The sequence below is a fragment of the Macaca thibetana genome, chromosome X (genome assembly GCF_024542745.1).
Source record: "Macaca thibetana thibetana isolate TM-01 chromosome X, ASM2454274v1, whole genome shotgun sequence".
Taxonomy (NCBI): Eukaryota; Metazoa; Chordata; class Mammalia; order Primates; family Cercopithecidae; genus Macaca; species Macaca thibetana.
In genome coordinates, this window is record NC_065598.1 from 103540972 (window position 1) to 103556345 (window position 15374).

Below are 15374 nucleotides of genomic sequence, written 5' to 3' on the forward strand. Positions count from 1 at the left end.
AGTGCTTCCTTATAAGAGGCTTAACTCTTCCTTTAAGTAAATAATAATGACAATAATAATTTACATGTGTATTATGCTTTGCCATTTACAAATGCTCCCACATACATTATCTCATTTAGTCCTTGTGGGTGCTTACTTAGCCTTATGAAATGTTATTAACTCTACTTTATAGATGAAGAAACTGGGGCTCAAGTTGAGTGATTGCCCAAAGTCACAGAGCTACGAAATGTTGGAGTCAAGGTTGCAGCTTGAGCCTGTCAAACTTCAAGTTTAATGCTCCTTGAAGTAAACCACAACAACCAGTTAGTCCTAGTTCTGACCTTTTGTGCCTCACTAACAAACCTAATCCATCTTTCACATAGCAGTTCCTCAAATAATTTTCGTTAGTTCCTATGTCCTTCTAAATTTTCTCTTTTCCAGGCTAGGCATCTTCCTTTCTTTCAATTGCTCCTCATATGGCATAGTTTCAGATCTTTTGCTACCCTAGTATCATTTTTAAGAACACACTCCTGTTTATCACTGTGCTTTATAAAATGTTCTGTCAACGAAGTGAATGTAGTACTCCAAAAGTGATCTGACCACTGCAGAGGATAGCTGGATTATTTCTCTTGTACATTAACTGATGCCCCTTTGCCCTCTACCTTTTTCTCAGCAGCCACTTTGACTACTGACTGTTTACTGAGCATATGATCAACTGAATTTTCTATGTATTCCAAATCCTGTTCTTATACAATTGAATGTCTAAAACAAAAACACAAAGCCTTGAATTTATCCCTAGTACATTTTATCTGGTTAGTTCTGCGACTTCATTTCAGCATGCTAAAATCCTTTGGGATACAGATTCTACTTTCAAATATACTTGCTTACCCTCACAGCGTGCCTTCTATTTCTTCCTCTAGTTATTGATAGAAAAGTTTGTTAGAACGAGGACAAGGGCAGAGGCCTGAAGCAAAATTCTGATGGCAATGGGAAACTATTTTACTAGGAATAAGTATTTTTGAAGATTCAGGATCCCAATCCTACCCGCCAGTCTGGCCTGCCACAGTTGACTGAACCTCCATTCTGAGAGCTACTTTCCTTAGACGTTTTTGTGCATTTTCTTTATCCAGAAATTTTATTCTTGTTGGTGAGGATTATTCCCCCTTCACCTTTTCTTTCAACTTTATTTCTTGATTTTTAACTTTCTTCCCACCTCTTCTAAGATTTGAAATGATCACAACCAATGTTTCAGATTATGTTGTGAGGTGAATGAGAATTCCAACAAATATGTGAGTGTGTTTGTCTTCTGATTACTGTATTATCTTTCCTCTGTTTGAATTTTGTGTTTTGCATTACAAAAGCATTAGCCATAAACTCTGTCTAGCCAGGCAGACTGTAACATACTACCAGAAAGACATAACTTCTGTTTTTCTTCCTTTTCATTCTCATGCAAATACTCTCTACCACACATTTACACTCAGGTTCAGGGATTTCCATATTGTAATTTTCTCCTTTTGAACAAAAGGTATACTTCCACTGACATAATTCAGTCATAAGTCCCATCTTACTAAATCTCAGTAATACCTAGAGGATCATATATTTACCTTTTTAAATTTAGAAATGATTTCAAAATCACAGAAAACTTGCGAGACTAGCACAAAGAACACCCGTATATGCCTTACCCAAATTCACCTACTGTTAATATTTGTCCAACTTCCTTTAGCATTTGCTAACATTCCCTGTTTTTTTGGAACCATTTTAGAGCAAACTGCATGCATCATGGTCTTTCACCTCTGAATTCTTCAGTGTCTATTTCCTAAGAATAAGAAAATTCTCTTACATAACCACAGTATAGTTACCAACTTGAAGAAATTTAACCTTGATGCAATACTTTTATCTAAACCACCATTTATATTCCAAGTTTTGACATTTGACCAAATAATATTCTTTATGACATATAAAGAACCCAATATTGTCCTTGATAGTTTAGAGTCAGGTATTACATTTAATTGTCATATCTCTTTTGTCATATCTCCTTTAATCTGGAACATTTCTTTAGCCTTTCTTTGTCTTGAACAACACTGACATTTTTTAAAAAATGTTCTTTTATGTCTTTATTATACTTCATTGTACTGTTCCTTATTTTGATTTTTTCTGAAGTTTTCTCATGATTATATTCAGCAGTACAGTTCTTTCTTAGACACATGATGTCCACTTGCCCTTCACTGATGATGCTAATTTTGATCACCTAGTCAAGATATTGTCTGACTTATTCACTGTAGTTACTACTTTTTCTTTTGCCCCTAATAAGTAATTTGTGTGGTATATTTTAAAACCATAAAAATACCCTGCTTCTTCATCAAACCATCTCATCCCCACCCCTACCCTTGTTTTATTATCAGTTGACGATACTTGCCTGAATCAATCATTAATATGATGATTGCAAAATGATTATTTTCCAGTTGAGTATTCCCTCCCACATTTTCAAGTTGGCGCTTGGCATTCTACTATAAGCAAGAGCCCCACTCCCCATTTCCTCCCATTTGTTTATATATCAGTATGGGCTGATGAATTCTCTTTTTTTCGATTGTTAATAATTATTTACTGCCCTTACTTGTGTTGGTGTTCAAATTGTCAAGATTTACCCATTGGGAGCCTTTCAAGGTGATTTCTGGGTCCTTATAATATTCCCCCATCATTTTCTTGAGCACTTCCTTACTTTCTGGCATAACAAAATGTTCTAGGCTCATTTTGACGTTATTCTGTCCCAGCCTTGAAATCAGTCATTTTTTTCCAAGGAACCCTGGTTTCTTTTAGTGGGACAATATTAGAGACCAAGGCTTGAGTGCTAGATATGCTAGATATACACACAAACATCCATATATGTAAGCATGTGCACCCACATATAATATACATGCATACATACTTTATTTATGTGCACATAAACATATGTATATTTTAGGAGTCATGAGTTTACATCAATACCTTAAATTCCAGTCCATCCCCACAGGTTCTTTCCTGCCTTTCTCCATTCTGTGTTTGCATGTTCCTTCTTCCACAGTATGAACCCTGGCTCCCAACATCAACACGTGTACTCATTTGCTCAATCCCATAATACATCTAAAATAGTTTCTGAATTGCTTTGTCCATGCAACTACAAAAACAAACTGGCTAACAATACTTCAGGATTTGTTTGAGGTTTTCCTCCCACCCCCACCATGTTGGTGTAATTATGCTGTTCATCTGAAATGCAGTTAGGTTTGTTTCAGTTTGCCTTCAGTTTTAGTCCCCACTTTTCCCATCTGTATTGATTTAATTTTATTTTTTTGAATTTGTAAAACAATGTGTTTCCCAAAGAGGATACTATACAAAAAGGTACATTCAGAGAAATGTCATTTCCTCCCATATCTTTTTAATCCTGTTCCTCCACCCCCTACCCCTTGTGGATAATCAACTTCATGAATTTTTTATTTATCTTTCCTGTTTTTATTGTTGTTGCTTTGTAAATCCAAGCAAATATATGCATGTTTTCTTATTTTTCTTTCTCTCAAAAAAGTAGTGTACTGCATATATACTACATATACGTATATACTTTTGGAATTTGCTTTTTTCAATTGACAAAATTTCATTGAAATCAGTCTATATCAGTTCATAGAGATCTTTTCCTCATTCTTTTTTCACAGCTGCATAGTACTTCATTGTGAAGTTTGTCCTTGTATTGTTGGGTGTATATCTGGAGATTATATATTTTCCTCTTTGTATTAAAATCTTATGTGCAGCTTATGATTCATACTGTGTATTGGTAACATAGGCAAGGCCTCAAACATTGCTCCTACCCTTTTAATCCATATTGTCTTTTAATGAGAATCACTGGGCACCTCCACCAATTCTTCTTCATCTTTCTCCAGCATATCTGTTTGCCCTCCATTATGTTTCTTTTACTAGTTTTAATTTAGACTTTTCAACTTCCCCTCAGATTAATTATAAACCTTTGATCAGATCTCTTGCAAAACACTCATGACTTATTATTTTCAATTTTCAGCCTCACTAAATCTTGTACTGGAGTTGCATAGAAATGACTGAATTCACTGCTTATTTTCCTTGCCCTTCTCTTTCTACCCTCTAGTAGAACTATGGCTAAAAACTGGTAAACTAACTGAAAAGCAGGTAACAGTAGCGAGAAGTCTAGATAATCTGCAGACTAGAATGTTGGTTTTTCTTTTATCGAAAGCTTGCCAGATATATGTTTTAATTATGTACATTTCCCCTGTTTAAATTAATATTTGCAGTCTAAAATCCATCAAAAGCAGAAGCCTAGTTCTCTGATCCCTTTCCTTACTTGGAAGGGAGGAAGATTACAGATAACAATGTGCTCTTGGACCACTCAACCCAAAATGAACATGGGAATCACACAACAGAATGTGTTGTGTAAGAAAGAATGGGGAGATGATATCTTGCTTTGGTTATCATGTCATCTCTTTGGCTTCCCTATGGTGCTGTGGAGACCAGCTAGTTTGGGAAGTAAGGGTGAGGATGGAGTAGGAGAGTGGAATTGTAAGCTCTGAGAGCCTCACTACCTTGCAGAGACAAAAGAACATTTTTGTTTGCCCCATGAACTGTGATGTAGTAGAGAGAACACTGGGCTACCATTTAAAAAATACCAGGGTTCTACTCTCAGCACCATCGCCAACTATCTGTGGCCTTGGGCAAGTCACTTTGCTTCTCTCAATCCTAGTTTCCCACTTGTGAAATAAGGGACATTCAGTATCTAGGTGTCCCTTTGGCTGAGTTTCCATGTTTCCGTGCTCTGCACAGGATTGCTCCATCCATATAAGACCAGACTCAGCTGTCAGAGGAGTGGACGTTTGGAGTAAATATCCAGAGACTCAATAAGAGTGATGATTCTGTGACTCTGTATAGTAGCCATTCCTGTGTTATCTGGCAAAAAAATAAAAATTGAAATAACCTAACTTCTGCTAGTGGTTGCATTCAATTGCCAGAAGCAAGGAGCCTGGCCTAAGCCTAGTTCTGTGGCAGTAATGAAATAGTGGAATCATAAGCCCTGGTTCATCTCATTACATCTTCTAAGACTCAAAAGAAAACAAAATGAATTCACTTTTGAGGGGGTGGCTTTTGATGAATTTTCAGTGTGTTTTTCATTCTGTCTCTCTTACCTGCTGGCTAATGTCCTTGTCTTTCCCCATTTTACAGGCCTGTATAATTCAGTAGACAGCTGGATGATTGTGCCCAACATTAAACAGAACCATTACACAGTGCATGGACTCCAGAGCGGGACTCGCTACATCTTCATCGTTAAAGCCATAAACCAAGCCGGTAGCCGGAACAGTGAACCTACCCGACTAAAAACAAACAGTATGTTGTGGTAATTTCAAAAGGAAAGATCAATTTTCTTCTCCACGCCAGGGGAGTACACAGCCTGACCAGGCACCCACAGCAGTGCATGGGGAGCAGTGGAACTGGGTAGAGGAGCTATACTGTTGTAGTTTGTACTTTGGGCAAGGAGTGTGTTGGTGCCCATGGAAGATTTGTGGACCCAGAGATATGCACAAAAAGACTGGTAGCTTCGGAGGATGTTAGTGAAGATTTTTCTCTGCAATCCACCCCTTATATTTGGGGGACAATTGCATAAAAGAGCATTATTTGTGATAATCTAGCAAAATCCTACTACAGAGAAGCCATATCTGTTAAGAATGCTTTTGACAGCAAATAACAAAAAGTGCAACTAACATAGCTTAACAAACAGCGTTTGCTAATTGCTTAAATGAATGATATATATTTTCTCTCTTACACATGCACATAGGAAGAAGTTTGAAGGTAGGCAGTTCAGGGCTAGTGCAGCTGCTCTGCGATGTCATAAAAGATGCAGGCTGTTTCTCCCTGTGTGCATTGGCTTCTAGTCACACGGCTGCAAGATGGCCACTGCAGCTTTCAGATGTCATATTTCTTCTCAAGAAAGGAAAGAGGAAAGAGTTGGTACACATAATCCCTTTTATCTGGAAAACCAAAACTTTCCTAAAAGTTTCCCCTGCTCTGTCTGACTTCTGCTTTCATCTGCTTCCATGTTCTTAGCCGCCCCTAGCAGCAAGGGAGGCTGGGAGATTGAGTATTTAGCTTTTCTGGCCTCTATAGTGAAAGCGAGTAAGAGAGAATAAGTTGAGAAAGGGTAATGTGTTAGCCAACAGTGTCTGTCACAGAAGCATTCTATATAATAAATCTCTTGCCATACCCAGCAACTGGTCCCTCAGTAACAATGTTTTTGTCATATTGTTATAAAGAATTCTCTGTTGTGAATGATCCTACACAATAAATGTTTTCTCTGATCATTGATGATGCAACAGTCGCTCTAACAAAATTGCCTAATTATATGTTATTTACATCCCAATTGTAATAGGGCAAAACAAATTGTCCAGTTGCTGAGTTCTCAGGGTTTTCTGGTTGTGCCATCAAGCAGCAATTACCTCATCAATTCCCCTCACCTCAGACATCATAACACTATTTCCCTTAAAATCTACCCAAATCCCAAACAACCCACTGAAATTAAGCAAAGTACAAAACATATTTGGCAACATGAAACTTTGAGCACTCCCTTTTACTTTGATAATATATGATGCAGGGGACAGCTTATTAGCTCCTTTTTGCTTGGAATATGACTTCCCACAAATTGCTTTTAGGAGAGATCCACATTTTTTCCCACAGTGGGAAAATAAATGCCTTTATGAAGGTCGTTTTATGGGAGATTGACCTTTATTCTTACTTTATTGAAAACTCTGGCTTCTGGCCTCTTTTCTTAATAAAATTTAAACAGCAGCCAACTTGCACTGGACCAAGAGTGATCATGATATCAAGCATACCCTGCCAGTGATGATGCTGGTGGAAAAGGTAGAATTTTAAGATACTTCACTGTGCTTTTTCTTTTTTTTTTTTTTTCTACTTTGTTTTTCAGGCCAACCCTTTAAATTGGATCCCAAAATGACTCACAAGAAGTTGAAGATCTCCAATGATGGATTGCAGATGGAGAAGGATGAAAGCTCTCTAAAGAAGAGCCATACCCCAGAGAGGTTTAGTGGCACAGGGTGCTATGGGGCAGCAGGAAATATATTCATTGACAGTGGCTGCCACTACTGGGAGGTGGTCATGGGTTCCTCAACATGGTAAGTGGATCCCATTTTCCTTTTCCTTCTGTCCTCTGTCATTAGGTTCCTAGGAGATTCAATTCTATAGCACAACCATAATACCAATAAGTCAAGGTTAAAAGGTATGTGATGAAAACCACTCTAGAAAAATTTGCCAGATTTTTAATAAAATAATGGAAAATATACTGGGCTAGGAGATAGAAATTGCCACATTGTTCTAATTGCTAACTTTTTAAAGCTCTAGTGATATCAGCATTATGCATCTAAGTGTAAACTACTTAAGGAATAAACATGTATCCTATTTGTTATATATCATATATGGTGTCTAACACAACTCAGATCATTCATAAATGTTTATTTCTGTCTCCTCTCCACTGTCTCACAGGTATGCAATTGGCATTGCCTACAAATCAGCTCCAAAGAATGAATGGATTGGCAAGAATGCCTCCTCATGGGTCTTCTCTCGCTGCAATAGTAACTTCGTGGTGAGACATAACAACAAGGAAATGCTGGTGGATGTGCCCCCACAGTTGAAGCGTCTGGGTGTCCTCCTGGATTATGACAACAATATGCTGTCTTTCTATGACCCAGCTAACTCTCTCCATCTTCATACTTTTGATGTGACCTTCATTCTTCCAGTTTGTCCAACATTTACAATCTGGAACAAATCCCTAATGATCTTGTCTGGCTTGCCTGCCCCAGATTTTATTGATTACCCTGAGCGGCAGGAATGCAACTGCAGGCCTCAAGAATCCCCTTATGTTTCTGGGATGAAAACCTGTCATTAAGTTTCAGGAGAGCATATAATTCACCGGCTCTCTAGTTCAGCAGTTCTTCCCTCCTACACCTAAGTTAGCGTTCAATATATGAGATACAAAATAAAGTTTGTTTGAAGCATCCAAAATAACTAGATACTGCAGATTTAATTTTTGTGCATTAAAGCTTGTATTTGAATTAATATATTGAGTTTCTCAGAACAAATTATCTGAGTAGTCTGCGTTCAAGCCATTGGAGAAAAATTTAGAAAATGCCTCTGTTGTCACTGGAGAATTAAAAATTCCCAGTGATTTAGGAATATAAATTATATTGGAAGCAATTAGGATAATTCTAGTTAAATAATGTGGAAAGATGCCCTGAATAAGGGGCTAGCCAGCCAGAAGAGGGGGGTGGTCAGCCTTTCTAGTACTGGCCAGTTTGGCCATGTAGAATTTTGAACGATGTCAAATTATCACATATTATATTTTACTTTTGATGAAAACCTATCATCAAGGTTTTGTTAGGAAACCATGAATGTGTATATGTAATATGTAAAGTGAACATATATATGTACTTTATATATATTCACTTGCATATGTATGTATATGTATATTCACTTTATATATTATATATACAAAAAAACTTTTTTTTTTCCCAAACACCAACTCAAACTAGAACAAAAAACTTTTTAATTTGCTCCTTTGAGTGAGAAATATACTGGAAGGGAAAATAAGTTACGCCATCCATTTTTGTCCCCTAAAGGAAACATCAAAATCAATCAACATTTCTTTCCTCCCTCTATCCATCATTGCCCTCCTCCCTCTTGTCATGCATACATACACATGCAACCATGACATAGATAATGGGAAGAACTCTATTGGATTAGGAGAGATTTGCAGACAAGATTGCACAAGAGATGCTGTTGCTGGATAGAAAATTGATCCAGGTAGAAGTGATGCTACCTACTTGAGGATGGCCATCCGAATTGTTAAAAATTCTGTCATAGACTATTTAAAAAACAGTTACCACTCCCAAGTACATACAGTTATGAGAATTAGGCTTTTAAAAAGTTGCAGAGTGAAGGCTCTTTAGGAACCTACTTTACTTAATCAGTAAAAATGGCGTATTATTGATGCACCAACTATTCACATATAAATGTACTTGCATTTTCAGATAAAACACTTCTGAAGTACTTAAGAATGTCTGAAAACAGTTTGTTTTCTTAAATGGGATAAATAAGCATTCCTTTTTCAATCTTGGTTACAGTATTCATTGTCTTAGCCAATCACTCCACGCAAATGCAGACATAAACTTCATCCCAGTCCTGACCAGTATAGTTGAAGGAAATGGAGCCTTGTGGTCTATGATTTTTTTTTAAATTTCCATTGAAGGGACTGGGGACGTCAGAGAACCAGAGCTTTTTCTTTCCAGGAGCTAAGATGGCTTCAGAAGTGTTCTCCTGGTATTTGTGAAAATATTACTGCTATAAAATTACAAAGTGGTAGCTGTAACAACTTCCCCAGATTGGAGACTTGAAATGTCAAAACTCCCCTCTTCCTTTCCCCTAGTTTGGTGCATGCTTATTTATTAATTCATTCAATAAACTATTAGATGCCAAGTACCAAACTACTGCCATGGGAGTGCACATACTAATAAAATGCTCTACCTGCTGCCAATGGCTTACTATTCTGTGGAAGAAACAAAGTATATAATCCTCCCCAATAACAGTTATGTATTGTTTGTTCACTTAATGTGGAAAGCAAGACTGATGCAGACACACAAGGAAGGCTCAAAAATATAAATCTAGCAAGGTCATCTTTTTTGGTTTTAAAGACCATATGTACTTACTGCTAATCAGGAAATGAGCAACCTCAGTAAAATTCATCAGTGCTGGTAAATAGCTTGCTGTAGTGGAAAGCTCATAACCTTTGGATTAAAATGATCCTAGTTTTTCTACCATTTATTAGTGTTGTGACCTAGGACAAGTACCTCACTTCTCTGAGCCTCTGTTTCCTCCTCTGTAAAATAATGTCTACTTCACAAGGCTGTTTCTAAGGTTAAAAAAGATAGCATATGTAAACTGTCTAGCTCAGCACTTGACATTTCTTAAGTGTGCCATCAATATTAATCTCTTTCCCTACCCCCAGCTCCAATACAGTGTAGCAGTGCTTTAAAATGTGTGTCCTTCATTTCTCAGTCACCTTTGTCTCTTCCCTAGGGCCTATCCCCAAATTCTTAAACAAAAAAATGATTTTTTTCCCCTTCATAAAACTTTTCACTGGCTCCCTTAGTACCCAGTAGAAGGTCCCAACTCTTTAGAGTTTGGCTTTTCATGTCCCTGTTTGTTTATACAGCTTCATCTTTTGCCACTTCCCCCTCACATTGATTAAGCTAGCCAAGTTTAACTATTTATACAAGTTATTCTCTGGGCCTGCAGCAGAAACATGATTAACAGTTTTAATGCCCAGAGTAAACAACAGAAATTTTTCTTAAATTAAAGGATTAGTGTGAAAATGCTGTAAGTACAGAAAATGCAACCTCCATCCCAGTAGAACAATTTCCTTTGCCTTGTCCTTTGCTCTCCAAAGCTGTTCACTTATTGTGGTGTCTTTTATATTTTAGTGCCCTGGGACAAAGCTCTAATTTCCCCACCCTACTTTTGACTCTATCTTGGACTACCTTTCCTCACTTCTATCTCTCTCAACCAGACTAACTCTCTATTCCCTAGACTGGATGATGTGTCCCTCTTTGGAGATCCCATGACACCCCAAGCATCCCCTCTCTCAGCAATAATCACATTGTATAGCAGTGTTTTTCAAAGCATGGTCCTCACACCACCTATGTTAGAATCACCTTTAGTGTTTGTCAAAACAATTGATTTTGGATTCCCACTCCTGACTTAACCAGAATATCTGAGAACATAGGCAGGAATTTACATTTTTGACAAGCTCCTCATGATTTTGATGCACAGAAAATTTTAATGTATAATCATCTTCCCTACTAGACTGGACACCTTGAGGCGAAGGACTGTGTCTTTTGTTGTTGTTATATTTTTAATACCTGGCACAGTGCCTGGAACATTAGCTTGCCTAATGTTTATTGAATGAATGTACCAATGAAAAACTGAATTATGAAAGTTTCCCTCTTGTACTCTCATGTTCATAGTGATGTTTGTTACTTCCTGGCCAGAAAAGCTTGGCTACTACTCCATTTGAGCTGTATTAATTCTATTTTGCAGAAGTATCAAGGCTCCTACAGAATAAATGATCATTGTCCTCCTCAAAAACTCTTTGGCAGTTATCTTGGGGAAATGTCTTTGGAGCATATGGCACCATTCTTTTCAGTAACATTTCAATCTTGTCAAACTTTGTTCTTTGAAGGTGGATTAACGTTTTGGTTATAGCCAAAAATCACGCAGAGCTAAGCCTACTTAGAAAAGTGGAGAATTAAACTGGGTTTGGAGTAAGCAATGAAGTTTAACTCTGAAGTCCCAATTTCTGAGCCAAACAGTGAAAAATTACTTCTAAGATACAACATGGTGGCAAAGTACTCAGTGGGGGTGTGATGGGCCCCAGATATTTACTTCAGTTAACTTGACTTTTATAGAATCCTGGCACTGCCATGGACCTTAAGAGAAGTAATTGGCTACCTCTAGCTAAACCCAGCTGGACAAAGAGAATAGGACCTGTAGTTAACATTTTCAAAGAAGATGACTCCATAAGCTTTTGTTGCTGTTGCTCTACTCAACCTGTTCTCCACAACCGTTTCTACCAGAAGATTATTTTATGTCTGCAATTTATGCTTGTTTCCACTTTTTATATTGTCTTACTGAAGAAAGCACAAAAATAATCAAAAATAAAGTAAAACCTGTTTTGAGAGTGTGAAAGAAATTTTAATGCCACGTTGAGGTTCTGGTTACTTGTAATTAAGAGTAACTGCCTCTGGATGTGTTTTTATTATACAGTTCAATGTGTATCTTTGGATGCAGTGAAATTCAGATTGCAGCAAAATCACTTATCCGTTCTTTTTGGCTAAAACACACTAGGTGAATTTTCTAAACTTCCATGGTTTACATATTTATATATGACTACCAAGATGGAGCAATCCATGGATAGACTTTTGAATAAACTCAAATATTTGATACCCCTTCCTCCAAGGAATGGAGAATGTCAGGCAGGTAGGTAAGAACCACTCCTACAGTTATTTCTATCTCCTGAAGCCAACTGCAGCCTTGGAACCAATGGCTGTATTTGGCTGTGTATTACAGGTTGGCCAAACTGATTGCCATCAGGTCAGGCAAACTGCCTTTTATGGTGTAGTCTGCCAGCTTCAGACATATGCTGTGTTGTTGTTATTGGCTAGACTATTTATTAGACTATTGTTGGACTATTTTTTATCAAATGCTTTACCCCACGACTGTTTGTATTGGGAGCTCTGGACCAACAGTGTCTCTGCTAGTGACAGAAATATGAGCATCTGTGGATTACACAGCCTCATCCCTCTCTACAATATCCCAGTCCATCCGAAATGCTATATTATGAATTAAATAAATATATATGTATTCATGAATTCTTGGTTGTCTCTCGCTGGAGTTTAATTGGGGGAGGACTAAAAGGAAGATAGCCATGAATTCTTCTGGAATTCAGTAAGTGACTAGGGGAAACCAAGGATCATATAATAGGTAGTGATCTGGACAGAAAGGACCCAGGGGATCTGGAGCTCAAAATTCAATCAAGAAGACTTTGATTTCAGGAGCATGATGTGGTCAAGAAGACCAAAGAAATGAAGCTATAGGGTTCAAGGAAACATGACACATTCAGTTTTAGAGATTGGAGCAGAAGGTGAGAATCAAAGAACAAATAAAATCCCAGTGCTGGAACCCATTGATTAAAATTAGGGTAGCACCAGAAGCAAGTGAGCTGACTTACTGTTAAAACAACTGGCCCGCAGGAGGAGACTGGGAGGAAGCTAGGAAGTCCCTCAGGGCTGGAATTGGGCATATCTTAATCAGATTTGTAGTGGCACTAAGACTAAAAGGGATCATGCGATATGAAGTGAATGAAGCAGGGCAGTCAAGGGTGGCAGCTAGAGAAGTGACTTGAAACAGGTCATCAGACCAGGGGCCTATAAGAACTACAGCCCAAAGGTAAGAGGAGTAAAATATAAAGGAGAAAAGAATTTGGAACATTGTGTGTTTAATGGTTTAATTGAAGAGCAACCTAGGCAAATACCAAATATAGGGCTATTACCCATAGCTAAGATTTTAATATTTTTGTGTGTGTGTGATGATGTTTGGAAAGGCCATCTCCATTTAATGTGCCAGAACCGGGCAGATACGGGATTCTTTATGCTTCGCTATCTGAGAATAGAATTGGTCCCAGAGTTTCAGAGAATCTGAGCCTGTAGTTCAGAGGGAGGAGGTCTCAGTTACGATGGTTAGGAGTAACAGAGACCAAATAGGTTGTTACAAGGTTATTAGAAATGTATATAGCATGACAGCTAATGAGAATGACTCTCCTCCACCGTGAATTTCCAGGAATGGAAGATCAAGCTGGTTTTCCTATACTGTTGGGCACAACACAAAAATTACAATTGCGACTGATCTTGTCGGGTCATTCAAGAGCAGTTATTAACCACTAGTTCTGTTCCTAGTACTCTTCTCACTTCTGTGGTGGGATATTAAGATGAAAAATACTCCCAACATTTACAATGGAGTACCCAATTCAATACTGCTTCTCAGATAGTTTTACATCTATGAACTCAATGAGTTAATAGTGGTAGTTGACAGAGGGAGCATTTGCTAGAGACACTGGAGTGCAAGTGGAAGCTCTTACCAAGATCTAGCATGGAGACTTGTACATAGTATGTGCTTAGTAAATGCTGGTTGAATAGAATTAGAATCTGATAAGCAGAATGACAAGTAGGCCACCTCATACACTGTGAAGTTGGGTGAACTCACCAGCACCACGTGTATAATCCCTCTCAGGCACATATTCCTGGTCCAGGATTCCCATGACTGCTTCTTTCCATTATTCTTTAAGGCCAGGTTCCTTCAAAGGAAACAATTAGAAGAATTAATAAATTAGCCACCAATAATGTGCTAATGGAGGAATGTGGGCAAAATTCACACAGAAAACAAGATATTGTTTCTCAGAAAACAAGAAATGTTAACAAGAACCTTCCAGGGAAAATGTTTTTGTTGTCTGACTTGGGACTGACAAGTTAGAGAGGGCAAGCTTCAGACTTTCCAGTTTAGCAGGGTCAGCCGACAATGCCTTGGCAGGCTAAGCCCCTGCCAGGGGAAATATTAATATTTTGGACCAAGAGGGCTCTTTCAAAGGGGATATAGATGACAACTGAGTCTCACTTAGCACAATGCCTGTGATCCTTCTAGAGCACAAGGGCTGGCCTTGCACACAGTATACAAAGAGGATCTGCTACTCTTCCAGGCAGATTAAAAGTCCCAGGAAATTGAATTTGGGCTGATTTTCCCTTTGATGTATAGTGATACGAAAAAGCTACTATGATCAACACCTCTTTGTTTGACGTAACTCCCTCAGTGATAAGAGAGGGTCATGAGATGACCCAAAAATGTGAAATTCACAGTAAGCAGCTGTCAAGCACATATGGCAAGTCCAAGTCCAAGGCCTGACTGATTTAGTAGGTAAAGATACAAGGAATCACTTTTAGATTCAAACAGTTTATTATTTACACAGTGAAACGAAACACAGTCAAAGTTTCCAGCTCCAAATGGTCCTTGTCCCAAACAACAAAAAGGATGACACTGAAACACAAGGGACCAGAAGACTTCCAAATTACTTGTGGGATACCTCACTGCTAAGAAGCCAATTATAGACTGCATTTAAGTGGCTTTATAGTCTGTAGCTCTATTCTGAGGGAAGTGGGTCAGGAAGTCTTGTACCTCATCAGACATACCTGAGAGGTGGCAGGCAATGAAAATCTGTCTCATGAAGCTTGCCAAGGGAGATAAGGAGGCAAGTGGGAAATTATCTTGAAGCAGCTCCTCTCAGGCCTACCGTCCCTTGTGCTCTGGAAGGATCACAGGCATTCTGCCAAGACTCAGATTAGCTGTGCTTCAAGCCTTTTCTCGAGGGATCATTGTAGATATTGCCAAGTGGCTAGGGTGCTAGAGTAGAGCCATTCTCATACAGAGACTAGTTGAAGGGCCAGGTAACTTCCTCAGGGGAAAGCAAAAGGAAGCAAAGTCAGGGTCTTTTGAAGTACCTCTTCTCTTCTTCCCTTCTGCTGACCTTCCATTCACGTCCTTTCATTTTTCTCAGTATTTTGGGAGTTGGGGGTGGGGATGGGGATGGGGCAGAGATTAAATGCATAATTAGGATATAAAATAAATTCAATCTCTGAAAGATTCAGTACCAAGGCCAGAGAATTCCAAGGCCTGGGTCCTTTGCTATCTCTGGCTCTTAGTTTTTCAACTAGGAATTAAAGAGTACGGGTAACTTCTAA

General features: G+C 38.3%; 1 protein-coding gene across 4 annotated transcripts in view; it reads left to right on the top strand.

The window, feature by feature from the left end:
* The window catches only part of MID2 (midline 2), a 101204-nt gene extending 88746 nt beyond the window's left edge, over positions 1–12458 (top strand). For all 4 annotated transcript variants that reach the window (XM_050777394.1, XM_050777393.1, XM_050777391.1 and 1 more), the window contains exons 8-10: positions 5191–5352; positions 6944–7151; positions 7519–12458. In XM_050777394.1, coding sequence (XP_050633351.1) covers positions 5191–5352; positions 6944–7151; positions 7519–7921 — 773 coding nt within the window. In that variant the 3' untranslated portion in view covers positions 7922–12458. The remainder of the gene's footprint in view (positions 1–5190; positions 5353–6943; positions 7152–7518) is intronic.
* The last annotated feature ends 2916 nt before the right edge of the window (positions 12459–15374 follow it).